At 57.2% G+C, this 16,031-nt stretch overlaps 1 protein-coding gene across 2 annotated transcripts; it reads right to left on the reverse strand.

Annotated features, from left to right (window-relative positions):
• Positions 1–362: 362 nt before the first annotated feature.
• XYLT2 (xylosyltransferase 2) lies at positions 363–15,678 on the reverse strand. Of its 2 annotated transcripts, none has more exons than XM_008011517.3 (11): positions 15,478–15,678; positions 7,670–8,162; positions 7,212–7,387; positions 6,738–6,940; positions 6,211–6,291; positions 5,795–6,011; positions 5,531–5,707; positions 5,016–5,278; positions 4,561–4,756; positions 3,285–3,618; positions 363–1,530 (listed from the first exon to the last, which is right to left on the reverse strand). In XM_008011517.3, the coding sequence occupies exons 1-11, from the start codon at positions 15,610–15,612 to the stop codon at positions 1,208–1,210; spliced, it is 2,598 nt and encodes an 865-aa protein (XP_008009708.1). In that variant the 5' UTR covers positions 15,613–15,678; the 3' UTR covers positions 363–1,207. The 2 variants fall into 2 exon arrangements, with proteins under 2 accessions (XP_008009708.1, XP_008009707.1); XM_008011516.3 differs by having other exon boundaries at positions 5,795–6,014.
• Between the last annotated feature and the right edge of the window lie 353 nt (positions 15,679–16,031).

Here is a 16,031-nt window from a genome sequence, read left to right on the forward strand (position 1 = left end):
CTGCTTCAGCCTCCTGAGTAGCTGTGACTACAGATGTGCGCCACCACACCTGGCTAATTAAAAAATTTTTTTTTCGTAGAGACGAGGTCTCACTGTGTTGCCCAGGCTGGTCCCAAACTCCTGGGCTGAAGCAATCTTCCTGCCTCAGCCTCCCAGTGTTGGGATTACAGGTGTGAACCCCTGCACCCCGGCTAGATGAGTTCTTGAGTCCCTCTTGGGTGTATTCTAAAGTGTTCTCCATCTGGGGGAATGAGATCTTTACCTTCTCAAGGCTACCAAAGTACCAGCTAAGACTTCTGGAGAAGGCCCAATGAATGGTAATGGCTTCCTGACACCCAGGAGGAAAAACACAGAGCCCAGAGTAGAGAGAAAGAGATATATTTCTTCTGTTGCATATTTCAGACGTCACGCTGAGCTTCAGGCACAGTTACTCCAGGTTCTTCTGAGAGTCTTGACAGAGTCTTCTTCCCACGCTGCTCGTGTGACCTCACACTTCCAGTGCTCACCTGGGAAACTCTGCGTGGCTCTCAGTGGGCCCTGACCCTGCCTTTCCCATCCAGGGGCAGGGTATGCTGGAAAGCCCTGGAGCCAGCCCCACCCCACTTCCAGGGTCCCCTGGCTACAAAATAAGTGTCCTGCTAGAGCCCAGCTCTGCAGTGCCCCCCATATCACCTATTCTTCAGGCCTTAGAGCCTGGCAGGGCACTTGCACCCTCGTGGAGCCCCAGCCACGAGCACCACAGGCCCACGCTGGGGGACGAGGCCCTGGAGAGTGAGGCAGGCCCAACCTCATCCAGAACAATAGCAGGTGGGCTCGGCAGGCCCCTGCTCCCTACAGACATGGCCCACTTCCTGGGGCTGCTCTGAGCCCTATTGCACATCTTCTGTTCTAGTTTCTCCCCCCACCACCCATTTTCCTTTTTAAGTTAAAAAAAAAAAAAAAAATACAAACTAGAGAGGAAGGCAAGGAAGAGCTGGGTGTGGAATGCTGCTGGCACCCTTCTCACGTTCCCGCCAGCCCTCTGATCCCCAGCAGAGACATCAGCAGTAGTTCATACTGTGTCCACCCTGTCATCTGTGTGGGTTCTTGATGGCTGAAATGGGTGTGCAGACTGGGCCTCTGGTTCTTGCCTGTGGGAGGGGACACCCCTCCATTGTCTATAAGGTGCAATTCCCCGGGTTCTCCACGGGTACTGGCTGGGGCCCTGCTACCTAAGTCGCCCGTCTGCTTTGACAGGTCCCAGCTCTGATTTGGGGTCGGGAGACAGAGAGCTCCAGCTGGTCAGTCTGCAGGGCTCCAGGGAGGGGCAAGCAGAGGGGCCTATGGCACACAGTCCGGCCACAGACCAGAAGCTGCTCAGTTCCCTGTCTGTCCAGGCCTCGAGTGCAGGGCCTGTGAGCTGTGTGTGCCGCTGGGCAGCCGCCTCTGCGAGCTCCGGCTGAGGCAGGTTCAGGATGCTACTCAGGCCCTGGAAACTCTGCTCCATGTACTCATTGTGGGGGGGTCCCGCATGCAGCCAGCTGGCATCATCTGTGGGTGCAGAGCAGGCAGTAAGCACAGCCCCCCAGACTCCATGGAGGCCAGACCCAGGAGTTGGGTCTGGGTACCCCAGTTCCTGTCACAGCCCTACTTCTGAGTCACAGCTTGCTGAGTGACCTTGGGCTAATCCAAGGGACTTTCTGTGCCTATAAAACTGAGTTTTATAAAATCAAGGCAGTAAGCTCTAGACTCCCAACTTTAGGATGCAATAAAGCAGTGGGTTCAAGGCACTTTAGGAAAGAAGGGAACAGTCTGGTTTGTGTCCCACACCCTTTCCTGACCATCATCGGTGGCTCCTGGAGCCCTCAGAAGCCTGCACTCGGGCACTTCAGCCCTTCATGCACAGACACTGGCCAGCTCTGTCCCCTCAGCTAAGAGCACCTTCTCTGACTTTGTCCTTGAGGCACAGCCCCTGTCCCTACCTGCTGTGCATTGCTGCCATTCTTCCCTTGACTGGGAGGTCTAGGTGTGTGGGGGACACAGCTTGCCTGCCCTGGATCCTGGATCTGCTGCAGCCCCACCAGCACCCCCTCCTCCTCTAGGGTACCCCACCTCTTACCCACCTTCTTGTGATAGGACAGGGTGGGGGAAGGAAACACCTACAATTATCACCTCCTGCATACTGGCCACTTTCCCTCCAGAGACTCATCCCTCATATCTTCTGGGGGAGTTACTTGTACTAGGCCCTTCCTTCCAGGAAATTTGCCCAGCCTGTGTCTCTGTTAAGAGCCTACTCCTGGCCGGGCGCGGTGGCTCAAGCCTGTAATCCCAGCACTTTGGGAGGCCGAGACGGGCGGATCACGAGGTCAGGAGATCGAGACCATCCTGGCTAACCCGGTGAAACCCCGTCTCTACTAAAAAAATACAAAAAAAACTAGCCGGGCGAGGTGGCGGGCACCTGTAGTCCCAGCTACTCGGGAGGCTGAGGCAGGAGAATGGCGTGAACCCGGGAGGCGGAGCTTGCAGTGAGCAGAGATCCGGCCACTGCACTCCAGCCTGGGCGACAGAGCGAGACTCCGTCTCAAAAAAAAAAAAAAAAAAAAAAAAAAAAGAGCCTACTCCTTTAGCCTCAGCCAAGTGGGCAGAGAGCCACATGACCCTGCCCACCTGGCCAGAGAGTGGACTGGGACAGCCAGTCAGATTTTCTGTCCCAAGAATGTGGAACCTGGGAACTAAAAGTCCCTGGTCAGTGTCTGTTGCACTGAGATGCCATGGATGGGGAGCCAGAGTCTGAGGTCGATGCATAGAGACACGACAGGATGAGGAGCAAGATGGCCCCAGAGAGATGGAGAAAGCATCTCTGGTTCACAGTAAGGCCTGAGACATTTCCTAGCTTTGTGAAGGAGACCTCTGCATTCTTCCAGTCTTCTCCCTTTTTAACTCAAGCTCGGTTGAGTGGATTTGTGTCGCATGTACCACGAGGTCCCTGATAGTGTACTATTCCTGCTTCACACACTAAAACTGAGGCCCAGGAAGGCCAAGTAACTTCCCAGGACAAAAGGCCAATGAACCCGTCAGAGTTATGTTCCAAACCAAGTGTGCATGACTGTAAAGCTCCCCTTTCCACCACACTGCAGTGCAGGACACTGCACACTACAGGAAAGAAGATCAAGGCCTCAGCCTTTCCATGCTTCCCTTACTCTAGGGATGGGAATCAGCTCTGATGGTTGGCTTCTTGGGGTCACCTCTCTGGCGAGTCCTATTCTGTCTGGCTTCTGGGCCTCATTTGAGAACTGCAGCCTTACCTTTCCTGAGAGGTAGTTTGCGGTTGAAGGTCAAGGGCAGCACAAGGAAGCGGGTCTCACCCAGCGGTTCCCAGAACTGAAGGAGTCGAACAGTCCAGGGCCCTGGCCGCAGGGGCCGGCTCAGTGGGGGCTTGTATTGCGTGACCTCGGTCTCCGTATCTACTGTGATGTCATAAGATGTGGCCACCACATAAGTTGGGTCGATCCAGACCACTGTGGCTGTGAGGTTGGGGCCCCGGACCCAGCGCTGCACGGCCACAGGCTCGTCTAGCGGCCCCAATAACCCCCCAAAGTTCCGGAAAAGACGCTCTTTGGGGTCCCAGTCAGTGCCAACCTGTAAAAAGAGAGGCAGCTGGGCAGGAGTGTGGGGGAAAGGTCCTTTTCCCTCCTCTGAGGCTGCCTCTCACTGTGTAATCTCAGCCCAGTCACTGTCTCTTTCTGGGCCTCAGTTTCCCCATCTGCAAAATGAAGGGGTCAGACTAGGAGATCTTTAATATTTCTCCTAGCTCTGAGATTCGTTCTAGGCTTCCATTCTGACTGCTAGGCAGTGGAGGTCAGTCCCTGTTATTGGGGACCATACGGCAGGGATGAGGTTCAAAGTCCCACCCAGAGACCATTCCCACATGAATTCAAAGTCTCTAAGAAAGAGACAATGAGGAGGGGCCAGGCGCGGTGGCTCACGCCTGTAATCTCAGCACTTTGGGAGGCTGAGGCAGGTGGATAACGAGGTCAGGTGAAACCCCGTCTCTACTAAAAATACAAAAAAAAAAAAAAATAGCTGGGCGTGATGGCGCATGCCTATAGTCCCAGCTACTTGGGAGGCTGAGGTAGGAGAACTGCTTGAACCTGGGAGGCAGAGGTGCAGTGAGCCAAGATTGCACCACTGTGACAGAGCGAGACTGTCTCAAAAAAAAAAAAAAAAAAAAAGACAATGAGGAGCCACCCAGAAGCGTACTTTCATGGCCCAATTTGAATGTCCCTGCCCCTCTAGGAGAAATCGCTGTAGTCTGGAAGATTGGGCTTGTGTTGTAGTGGAAATGATGATTCCCTCCCTGCTCCCTGCATGTCCTCTGCATACCCCAACCAGGAAGTGCTCCTCAGTGTGCACAGGCTGGGGGCTGACACAGGATGTCTGCATAGGGGCATCACCATGCCTGCCATGACTGGGAAAAAGAACTTTACCCCTCCCTTGGTGTCTGTCTCCCTTGGTCTCTTCCCACTACCCCAAGTCTGGCTGGGGGTTGGGAGAAAGCAAGGGCGGGGGGACCTGTCCCACCTCCAGACTCTGGAGCCGGCTGGCCTGGTCACTGTGCCCCAACAGCTTCAGCGACCCCTGGGGCATCAGCCACATCTCAAGCGTCTCTGCCGGCCCCTGGGCTGAGGGCTGCACCGCCTGCGTCACCAGGTAGCCCTGGAAATGGTCGTCATAGAAATACAGGTGCACGCTGGACGGCAAGCCCCTGGGCTCAAACCTAAGGTGCCAGCAGGGAGAAAGGGAGATGCCATCAGCACACCTGACTTGGCCTGGAGTCCCCTCCCCAGGCACTTCCTTTCCCCAGATCTCACCCCCACAGCACCTGCATGCCTGGCTCTAGCCTTCTTTTCGGTATCTGCATTTTTCCCTGCCTCAGACTGGGGCCTTGTTGTGGGCAGGGGACGTCACTCTCTGGTTGGCCTCCCCCTAGGGCACCACACCCCAAGTGCCTGCTGTATGTCAGAAGGGGGTCTCACCTGCAGAATGGGGTGCCCAGTGGGGGTGCAGCAGTGGCAGCATGGTGCAGGCTGAGGCGGGTGAAGGCCGTATAAGCAGTGAGCATGACATCACTGAGCCCACTGGGGCCATCCGCCATGTCATAGGTGTTCTCCCAGTAGGCCTTGAGGGCTGGCGTGCCGGAGGGATAGCTGCCGTACAGGTGGAAGTCCAGGATTTCCAGCACCTCCTGGTTCACAGTCGACTCGAACTTCCGGGCGAAGAAGGTGGGTCTGGAGACTTGCTAGAGCAGGAGAGGCAAGGAGGGTGAAGGGCTCTGGAAGCCCCAGAGGGCATGGCAGGGCTGGTCCCTCAGCACTGCCTAGAGCTCAGCCTCCTGTGGCTTTTCCTGCTGCTGTTGTAGTCCCAGACCCCTGAGGGCTGCTCCAGGCCGAGGCCCCCCAGATTTTCTGACTGGCCCACCCTGCCGTTCTCCTGGTGAAAAGCCAGGGGAGAAGACCTAGCCAGGGGCAGCCTTGGGGCCTCGGACAAGCACCTGAAGCCGGAGGAAGTCCTGTGGCTTGAAGTCGTTGGGGGAGCAGCCGCACCAGTCGACGATGTGCTTGTACTGGCACTTGCAGCCCAGCTTGCGGTTCCAGTTGGTGACCCGCAGGTTGTTGTCCACGAGGGTCTCACAGGCCAGGCTGTTCTCCAGCACCGTGTGGAAGAAGGACTTCAAGCAGCAAGGGAGGGTGGAAGGTGAGCTGCAGGCAGCCCAACCCATGCCCTCCCCAGCCTTCATGCCTGCTGGGCCACCCACCTCTGCTGGGAGCAGTGTGTATGTATAGAACTGGCGTAGCTGGGCCACAAGCAGGTCATCTGTGTATACCACATACTCCACAAAGCTGCGTGTCAGCACAAACCAGTCAGAACCGCCATCCACCACGATGCCTGCCGGGATCTGCCGCTCACCCAGGCGCCACATGTGCGAGTCACACTCATGGAAGAGCCGGTCCAGGCCCTGTTTCTTGATGAACCTGCTGGCAGCAGAGAGGCCATGGCTGGGGATCCTGCAGGGTGGGGTCTAAGCTCTTTCATCCACCTGGCAACCAACACTCCTCAACCTGTGACTGGTGTGGAGACTTTGAAACCCAGGACTGGAGCCACTGAGCCCAACTGTGTTGGGGGTGTTGGGACAAGACTCTGGGGCCAGGGCCTCCTTTCCCACCCCCTCACCTGGAGTTGTCCCGGCCATGTGATTTGAGGAAATTCTTGTCCCGGTTCTTGGATAGGAATGCCACCAGTTCCTCATTGGTCCTGGTGAAGAAATGGGGTGACAGGCAGCCAAGTGAGATAGTTGTGCAGTCACTGGCACAGAGCAGACCTTCTGGCTTTTCTCTCCCCCTGACTGCTGTCTGGCCATGTGCCCTACCCCTGGCTGATGTCTGGGGTGGTGAGCACCAGAGGCCCCTGAGGAAGACCACCCCATCCTTCCTCTGCCCCTTGCTGTCTGAGCCAGCACACCAGGTACAGACCTCTGGCTCCTCCTCCTCCTTCCCATCTCCTATCATGCTCAACTCTCAGTTCATCTTACACCAACCCCTCCCCTAAAACATGGCTGGGGCCCAGGGGCCCATGTCTGAGCAGGGCGGATCCCAGAGTTAGGCTTATGGGACAGAGAAGGTCCACCAAGGCCCTGCAACCCCAGGTGCCCAGACAGGCGTCCCCTCCCATCCAGAGGACTCAGAGCCCCATCCCCACACCTGGTTGGGTAGTCAGTGGCACTGAGGTTGATGAAGAAGTCCCAGGCCCAGCCAGGCACCTCTAGCAGGTCCCGCATGCTCCGCAGGTACATCCTTAGGAGGCTGGCCCCGCCCCAGATGGTGACCATGCGCCAGGGCGTCACCCGCACATTATCATAGCGCTGGGCCAGCTCCACCACCTCCCGGTACAGGTAGTCGGAACGCTGGTGGGGAGGAGACACTCAGCTAGCCTCCAGTGTTATCGCCATCCCCACTCCCACCCCAGGACAGAGTAAAGGGACACAAGACAGGGAAAGCACAGGGCAGGGCTCCAGCCCCTAAGCGGCTGAGCTGGCTTGTGCTGCCACCCCCCTGTTCAGGGCCTCAGTTTCTCTCTCTAGGCTACCTGGGCCAGGTCAGAGACCCTGTCTGTCAGCAACCTTCTGTTTCTGTTCTGCTCACCCCAGACCCCTTGGCCTCTCCCTACCACAATACCTTGTCCACATGGATGTAAAAGAAGTGCTGCTCGTGATAGACAGCCTTGAGGAGACGCTTCAGCTGGCGGATGGCGCGGCCGTGAACCACCAGCATATAGGCGATTCGCACCGGGGGGCCATCCACAGGCTGCTGGGCTCGGCTCTCATCCCACTGGATGCCGGGGCTCATCTTCCCTGAGAGCAGAGGGCAGGCGTTGGCGAGGCCCCCCAGGGTCACAGGGTCAGGGTGAGATGGGAAGAGGGAGCTGCCTGCCTTCAAAGAAGCCTAGACTTGGAGCCCCATGCTCCTGGGTCCTCACTCTGCCCCTGCCACTTAGTAAGTAAGTGGATGAAGACTTAGGCAGGGAGGTAGGCCCCCCTTGGCTCTTTCTTCCTCAGAGAGATGGGAGTGTGGATCCGGGCCATGCCACCTCCCTGCCCCAGCCTGGGAAGGGCTGGAGCACCCCTGTCCCTCACCAGTCAGCTGACAGTGCCGGGGCACAGCCTTGGGCATGAGGCTCCCAGCCTGGTGCAGGCACACCACATTGGCGATCTCCTGCTGGCACTGCTTGGTGCTGGCCCGGGCCAGTGCAGACAGCGCGTCCTTGCCCACGATCTCGCACTTGGGGGTGAAGCCGTTGTCCGTAGGCTGGGGGGCGCCCTCCACGCTCCCTGTATCTCCGTGTGGTGGGAAGCCGGCTGCCCCTACCAGCGCCTCCCCAGCTGCTGCCCCACTCAGGTTCTGGCGGCCTGGGGCCTCCGGGGGTGGGGCAGGTGGGACCCGCCGGCTGGCCCTCTGCCGGCTGGTTACTGCCCGTACCACCTTGGCCACGGGCACTCCTGGGCTCTCAGCACGGCCCCGCCAGCGCCCATGCCTTCTGCCTGCGCTGCCCCGTCGTCCTGCTGAACTGTCTGTGTCCTTAGAACCCTCACCAGGGTCCAGTGGCCGTGGCTTCCTCTGTCTTCCTTTCTGTAAAAGATATGCAGACACATCACTGGGGCAGCCCCTCACCTCCTCCTGCTCCTTGAGTTCCATCTTGGTCGGGGGCACCCTCAGACCTAGACATTCCTGCTCACTTTTTACCCAGAGAAGTGCTTTTCACCTAAGGACTCCACACAATCAGCACCACTGCGGGAGCGCCTCCCTAGCCAGCCACCGAGAGAGCACTGGTCCTCCCTCCATCATACCAACACCCCTGTCCCCCACTGGCTCTCAGATTACATGGCACTGTGCTTGGTTTTCTGTTCTGGACTCAGATCCCACTTTCTTTTTCAGCAGATGTTAAAATAAATATCCACATGTCCCAAGGGAAGGATGCAAAGACCCCACCGAGGGTACAAATGTCCACCTAAGACCCAGCACTCCCACCAAGGGCTGGGAGGAGACAGTGGTCTTCAGGAGACTCTAACTTCCAGATGAATCCAAAGCATTTCCATGTGGGAAGACTGAGGCCATTTCACAGTGAAGGAGGAGTGCCCATGGGGGATGATGGAGGTGAAGTCTGAGACCCCAATACTGCTTGGGTCCTTCAGGAAGCAGATCAAGACAGAGTGAGAGTGCGTGAGATTCACTGCGGGTACCCCCGTGAGCGATGGGGCAGGGACCGGCAGGGAAAGGCTTTGGACCACAAAGGAGATGACCATGCAAGGAGAGGGGCAAGAAGAGCTTCTGTCTCCAGCACAGCCTTGAGGAAGTCCTGGCTGGCTCCCGGGAAAACTCCAGCACATGTACTGCCTGGAGCTGGTGAGCCCTGAGCCACCTCCACACTCAGTCCGTGGCTGGAAAGCTGAGGCAGGGCCTGAAGGTGCCCGCAGCTGGAGGCTGTCACCTCGCTGCATGTGCAGCAGGGCACCTCTACCGCTGCCGCGCCCCTGCTTCCTGGCTCTAAGTGCTCTGGTACCTGCTGCCTCTCCTCAAATCCAGGCATTTCCCTAGATGGCCTGGTGGTGACTGAACAGCATGTCCAGCCACCTCCTCCTCCGTTCCCCCATCCTACCTGCCCTGCCTGATCAAATCCCATCCATCCTTTCAGATCCAGCTCCAAGGCCCCTGGCATGCAGCCATTCCATTTGCCCTGCAGTGGAATGGGCTGAGCTCGAAGGCCCTGGATGTTCCTCTAGTAGTGAACTCCTTGACAAGAGACATGTCAGCTCCATCTCCCCAGGGCCCAGCAGAGCAGCTGGCACACACAGACACCTAGCTGGTGTCTGGTGGATGAGATGCAGAATGGACGGAGGAACGGGCCACCGGGTGAACACTCTAGAGTCTCCAGGGCTCTGGGCCTAGCTCTGCCAACTCACCAGCAGTTCCCTAACTTCTCTGAGCATGCTCCCTTAGCTGTAAAGAGGAATAACAAATGAGCATGAGACACTGCAGCTAGGGAGAGCTGTCTCCAGCCTCATAAACCCTCTCCCACCGGCCTTCCCCTCCATGCTCACAAGCTCTCCAAGACTAAGTCCTCTTCTTTCTTGGCCTTTCAGCAGCCAGGAACTTAATGGACCACTCTGTCTTGCTTGAAGCGCCCTCCGCATTTGCTTTCCAGGATACCCACCTGGCTTTTCTCCTCTCTCCACTGCCACTCCTTATGGTCTTCTTGGTGCTTCCTTGTCTCCCAGGGCACATCTGGGGGCCCTTCCTGTCCTAGCACCTTCACTTCCTAGATGATCTTCAGTCTCTGGGTTTCTAAACTCCATCTCCACCCCCAGATTGATCTCTCTGGCCTGGATAGCTCCCTTGAACCTTCAGGCATTTAACTACCAGCTTCCTTGACATCTCACGTGGGAGCTTGATAGACCTCTCAAGACCACAAGCCCAAAAGTACCTCCCACTCTTCATCCCCAACCTGCTCCTACTTCATCTTCCCCATCTCAGTTAATGATATCTCCATCCTTCAAGATGCTCAGGCCAAAAACTTTTGGGAATCAATTTTTTTTTTTTTTTTTTGAAACAGAGTCTTACTCTGTTGCCCAGGCTGCAGTGTAGTGGTACAATCTTGGCTCACTGCAACCTCTGCCTCCTGGGTTCAAGCGATTCTCCTGCCTCAGCCTCCTGAGTATCTGGGACTACAGGCACATGCCACCACGCCTGGCTAATTTTTGTATTTTTAATAGAGACGGGGTTTCACCAAGTTGGCCAGGCTGGTCTCGAACTCCTGACCTCATGATCCACCTGCCTTGGCCTCCCAAAGTGCTGGGATTACAGATGTGAGCCACCACGCCCGGTCAGGAGTCATCTTTGACTCTCTTTCCCTTACACCCCACATCCACTCCATCAGTAAATCCCGTCAGGACCACCTTCAGAATATATCTGGAATCCGATCCCTTCTCAACACCTCCCTTACTATCCCTGCCTGGATTCCCTAGTCTTCCAGCTCCTACTCTTGTTCCCCTAAATTCCATTTTCATCATAGCAGCCGGTGTTTCTGTTACAACTCTTAAAATCCCATTTCACCACTCCCCTGCTCCAAACCTTCAGTGGCCCCTCTTAGGATAAAAACCAAGGCCCTTACAGGAGCCTACAGAGGCTCCGTGAGCTCTCTGGATGCCCCCTTCACCCAGGCCTCTCTGACCTCATCTGGGAATTTGTCATGCTCACTCTCCTGCAGCCACAGTGGCTTTCTCTGCATCCCCTCATCCCCCCTGGCACTCCTGGCTCCAGCCCTTGCACCCACTATCCCCTGTGCCTGGCACACCCTCACCCAGATAGCCCCACTGCTCACTCCTTGCCTCCTTCAATTCTTTGTTCAGATGCCATCTTCTCAGTAGGGCCATCCTGACCACTGGATTTACAGTGCCAGCCCTCCCTCCTCCTCTTTTTCCCATAGCACAATATTTCCTCTCACCCTACTATTTATTTATACTGTTTTGATTTTTTTTTTAATTTGTCTTTCTCCTCAGGAGATTGTAAGTTCCCCAAGGGCAGGGCTTTTTGCTGTATGTACTGACATAGTCCTAGCGCCTAGGAGAGTGTCTGGCTGTAGTACATACTCAGTAAGTGTTTGGTTTTTTGAGACAGTCTTGCTCTCATTGCCCAGGCTGGAGTGCAGTGGTGCAATCTCAGCTCACTCCAACCTCCGCCTCCTGGGTTCAAGTGATTCTCCTGCCTCAGCCTCCCATGTAGCTGGGATTACAGGTGCACACCACCATGCCCAGCTAATTTTTTGTATTTTTAGTAGAGACAGGGTTTCACCATGTTGGCTAGGCTGGTCTTGAACTCCTGATCTCAAGTGATCCACCAACCTCGGCCTCCCAAAGTGCTGGGATTACAGGCCTGAGCCACTGTGCCTACCTTAGTATTTGTTGAATGAATGAATGAATGAATGCAAAGCTTTTGGCATAGGCACAGCATTCAGTAAGTACTGCTACTTTTTTTTTTTTTTTTTTTTTTTTTTTTGAGACAGAGTCTCGCTCTGTCGCCCAGGCTGGAATGCAGTGGCATGATCTCAGCTCACTGCAACCTTCACCTCCTGGGTTCAAGCAATTCTCGTGCCTCAGCCTCCCAGGTAGCTGGGATTACAGGCGTGTGCCACCATGCCCGGCAACTTTTTGTGTTTTTAGTTAATACTGGGCTTCACCATATTGGCCAGGCTAGTCTCGAACTCGTGACCTCAAGTGATCTGCTCGCCTCAGCCTCCCAAAGTACTGGGATTACAGGCATGAGCCACCATACCCAGCCCAATGCTGCCATCTTTATCATTATGATTACTCAGATGGGAGAAGGAAATAGTCAAACGTGAAGTCAAGAGAGGCCCAAGATCCTCAACATCTTGGACTCAGCTGGGTTGGGTTCTCTGTGCTCCTCACCTCCCCAAGGGCTTCCCCCAACCCCTGTACACCGTACCCACTACCATTCTCCTCAGGCCTTCTGAGCACATCAGGAACCTCACGCTGTCAGGATGACAGCCACCTTCAGGCCAGAGCCCCATCCCTACACCCATGCCCTCTGTGCTTAGCACCTAGCAGCCTTCTGATCTTTTGATTTTATTTATTTTAATAGAGATGCAGTCTCGTTATCCAAGCTGGTCTCGAACTCCTGGGCTCAAGCGCTTCTCCCACCTTGGCCTCCTAAAGTGCTGGGATCACAGGCATGAGCCACAGTGCTTGGTTGCCCTCTGATCTCTTAAAGATGGCCAGTGGGAGCTGGGGGTGGCCATTCCCATCCGAGAAGAGATACCTGCAAGAAGAGGCAGCAGACCCTATTCTGTACCCACACTGGGGAGGGCGCCACAGGCTGGGGAATCCCTAGGAAAGGTAAATGCAGCCCCACCGGGCTGAGTGTGTATCAGCCTGGTGACATGTGACCTGGCCACACAGCAAGCAGAGAAAGACATTCCCAAGCTTAGGTGGGTAGAGATGGCAGACAGCTGTAGGCTCTCCGACTGGAAGCCAGTATCAGTGAGTCAGGAAGCTGGTCAGGAGGGTAAGGCATGAGGCACGGGGCCAGGTTGGCTGTGGTGGGGGCCAGGATGTGGGAGGAGATGGGCATGTTGGTCCCTGCACTGCAGTGGGAGCTGGCTGACCCTGAGAAGGACAATCCCAGAGGAGGCTGGGGGACGAGGAGGCAGCAGTGAGGGATCACAGAGGCCCTGATGGGCAGTTAGCCCTCACCTCCGTCCCTTCCAGGCATGTCCAAATAGCATCATCACAGCCCCAGCCTTGTGCCCCTCACAGGCTGCCCCCAGCAGCCCTGAGGCCAGGAGCCCTTCTGATGACAGGGTGGGGAATGGTCCTCTGACCTCTGGCCGGGATGCATTCTGGCCTCAGAGGCTCCTTCCTCTCCTCCAAGGAGGCAATTACAATCCTCTGCCACTTCCTGGCTCTGCAGCTCCACCTTAGAATCTTTCTCTGAGTCACAGAGAGGGTGAACACAGAAATGCTCCCCGCATCCCCACCTCCTTTGACTTCTCAGGCTGCATTTAAAACAAGTGGTGAGATGGTGTTTGTGAAAGCTTTGGAAACTATCGAGCGGCTCTCTGGAGGTTAGTGACCATCCCTGGGATTCACAGCCTCTCCCTAGATGGGCAGAGCACACGTCTTAAATGCACATTGAATCCTGTGCTGCTTAAACCCCTTCGGTGCTCTCCCGCTGCACTCAGAATAAAACCCTTGCCCCTTGCTGTGGTCCTTTCAGCCGCACAGGATGGAACCTTCTTCCAGGGAAAGCACCGCACCCTCCTGTCCATTCCTCAGGGGTGCCCAGCTAAGTCCATTCTCCTCAGGCCTTCTGCCTGAACTTTCCTGCCCACCTCTTCCTCTGAGAAGCCTTTCCTGACCCCCTGATCTAACCCAACCCCTTTGTAATTCTATTGAGTTCCTTTTCGCTGTCTGTTTCTTCCTGTAGATTACCTGTCCATGAGGGCAGAGACCTCATCTATTTTATTTTTGTATCTCCAGTGTTAGCACAGTGTCAGGTACAAAGGAGGACTTCATACCTATTTGTGGAATGAATGATTGAATGAATGAATCGTATTCCCAATGCACAGTGCTGGGATAATAAGAGTTATTTATTTACTGACAGCTGAGCGTGTGCCAGGAACTCCTGCAAGTGCTTCACAGGCATCATTTTCACTTAATCTTTATAATCGCCCAACACGGGAGGTGCCAATATTATCCCCATCTTGAGGAGGGATACTGATGAGGATAAGGGAGGAGGCAAAGTGATTTGCTGGTGGTCTCCTCAGGGTCAGAGCTGGAAGAGAGTGGTGAAGTGGGCGGTCCAGCTTCAGCACTCACCTTCCCATGCACCCCGTTATGCAGCCTGGCAACCCCAGAGTCAGGTGAGGGAGCAGCTGAGGGGGTACAAGCAGCAATGGGTGCCTGGACCGCACAAGCTTTTTCAAACATTCCAATCCAGGATTCCCCTATTCATTCAGCCAGTAAGCTGGAGGAGGAGGTGGTGGGGGATGGGGGCGGTAGCCCAGAGTGGTCCCATATTCCAGTGTCAGAGGGCTTCCCTAACTGCCTTGGCAGCCCATTCCATCTTGGAATGTCCCATCTGCCCAAAGAGTCTTCTTACACTGGGCCTGAAACACTCTCCTACTTGCTCGTCGTACTTGTAGGTCCACATCCCCGCGGATGTCACGGAGCCAGCCGCCCCTGCCCCCACCTCCTTTTGGAGTTATGGTCTCATGTGACTCTGTTCCAGCCCCCGCCACCATCCTACCCTCTGGGTTCTCCAAAAAAAGGCAAGGGCAGCTCTTCTGTCTCCACACCAGGCCTTCCAGGCTGGTGAGATGCCGTAAGGGGTCGTGGGTATCGGGGCTTGCCCGAGGACAGCAGCAGAGTCTCTGACCCGGAGCCCTGGAGGCAGCAGAACAGGGGCGCTGGGGGCAGGGAGGCCCTGACGTCTGGGCCACAGCTTAGGAATGTCGTGTGGCCTGTCCTCTCCATCTCCGCAGCATGAACCCAGACCCAATGGACCCTTCCTCACCACACCGCTGAGGTGTCTGGGCCTCCAGCTGAAACCACATCAGGGAAGAGGGAGAAAGACCCTCGAGGCAGGGCCCTGGGGGCTGAGATGGCTGTTGGTTGCCCCTGCTCTACGGCTGGGACTCTGTTACAGTCCCCATTCCCTTAGAGCCAGAGGGCCCCTCCCTAATTCCCTAAGCTCCTGAGGCCAACTCACCAGCTCAGTTCCTCCTCCCCCTGCCCTCCGGAGTCCCATCCAGGTTCTTCAAACCTCTGGCTGAGGAAGCCACACCTCGGGAAGACTCCAGTTCTCTCCCTCGGGGTCACTCCTTGTTCCTTCAGTTCCCAGGTACACACTTTGTCCCAGGCCCGAATTCCACCCCCGAGCTCCACTTGCTCACCGGCCGCTGCCCCCTCGGGCTCAGCTGGGGAAGGACGCTCTGGGTCCCTTGGCCCCACTCCTCCGCCTACGGCGCGCACATCCCCGCCCCCTCCCAACTTCAGAAAGTTTGGCCTGGGGCTCCCCACCTCCAAGCAGGTTCGGGCCCAGCCCCGCCTCCCAGCCCCGCTCGCCGCGCCTGACCTTCATCGCTCCCTTGGCCGGAGACCACCCCAGCATGACCTGCTCCTCCCGCCCCGGCCCCCAATGCACCAGGGCCCGGGTCTCCAGGTCACGCACTGTCCCCGCGCGCAGCTCCCTAGGCCTGCGGGATAAGGGAGTGCCGGGGGCCGGATGCTCCACTTCAGGCGACCGCCGGCGCCCCGCACGCACGCACGCGGCCCGTGCCCCACTTCCCCGGCTGGTGCCGCCCGCAGCCCCGCCAGGACCCCGCGCGCCCCCGCGCCCGGCCTGCCCGCCCGCCTGGTTGTTGGAGCACCTCGCCCGCCTCGTCCTCCTCCAGGCCGCTGAAGCTCCACACCACCAGGCCCTGCAGCAGCAGGATGGCCAGCGCCGTGGCAATCGCCAGCTTGTAGCGCCGCACCAGCTTCTGCACTCGCGCGCTCGCCACCATCTTCCTGCCCGGGACGCGGGGCGCGCGCCCAGCCCTGCAACCCGGCCGCGGGCGCGCGCGCGGGCGCGGGACTGAGTCTCCCCCCCGCCCCCACGCCCGGGGAGGCGGGCCGGGCGCGCGCCGGGGCGGGGCCTGCGGGGCCAAAGCACCGCGCCCCGCAGGCTAGGGGTGGAGCCAGGGCTCGCAGCGCCTGCCTCCCCGGCAGCCGCGGGCGTGGGCCTGAGCGCCTGCCTTCTGCGCTCTTGTCTCCGCTGGTGCCCCTGGCTCCCACGTGTGCTCCCCTCCACCTGGACGGCGAGCGCCTGGTGCTGGAGAGTGGAGGGTCTGCGGCACAACCTCTCTTGCCTGGTATCGGGGGTCGTGGGCGAGTTCAGTCCCACGCCGGTAAGCTCTCTGTCCCAGGGGCCCTGGGAAAGCCA

Source organism: Chlorocebus sabaeus, chromosome 16, assembly GCF_047675955.1.
Source record: "Chlorocebus sabaeus isolate Y175 chromosome 16, mChlSab1.0.hap1, whole genome shotgun sequence".
Lineage (NCBI taxonomy): Eukaryota > Metazoa > Chordata > Mammalia > Primates > Cercopithecidae > Chlorocebus > Chlorocebus sabaeus.

Coding starts and splice junctions, on each gene's coding strand:
- XYLT2 (XM_008011516.3), bottom strand. CDS start 15,612: ATGGTGGCGAGCGCGCGAGTGCAGAAGCTGGTGCGGCGCTACAAGCTG. Junction 8,163..15,477: donor AGGAGGACGAGGCGGGCGAG/GTGCTCCAACAA, acceptor TATCTTTTACAG/AAAGGAAGACAGAGGAAGCC. Junction 6,941..7,211: donor TTTACATCCATGTGGACAAG/GTATTGTGGTAG, acceptor CCTCCCCACCAG/CGTTCCGACTACCTGTACCG.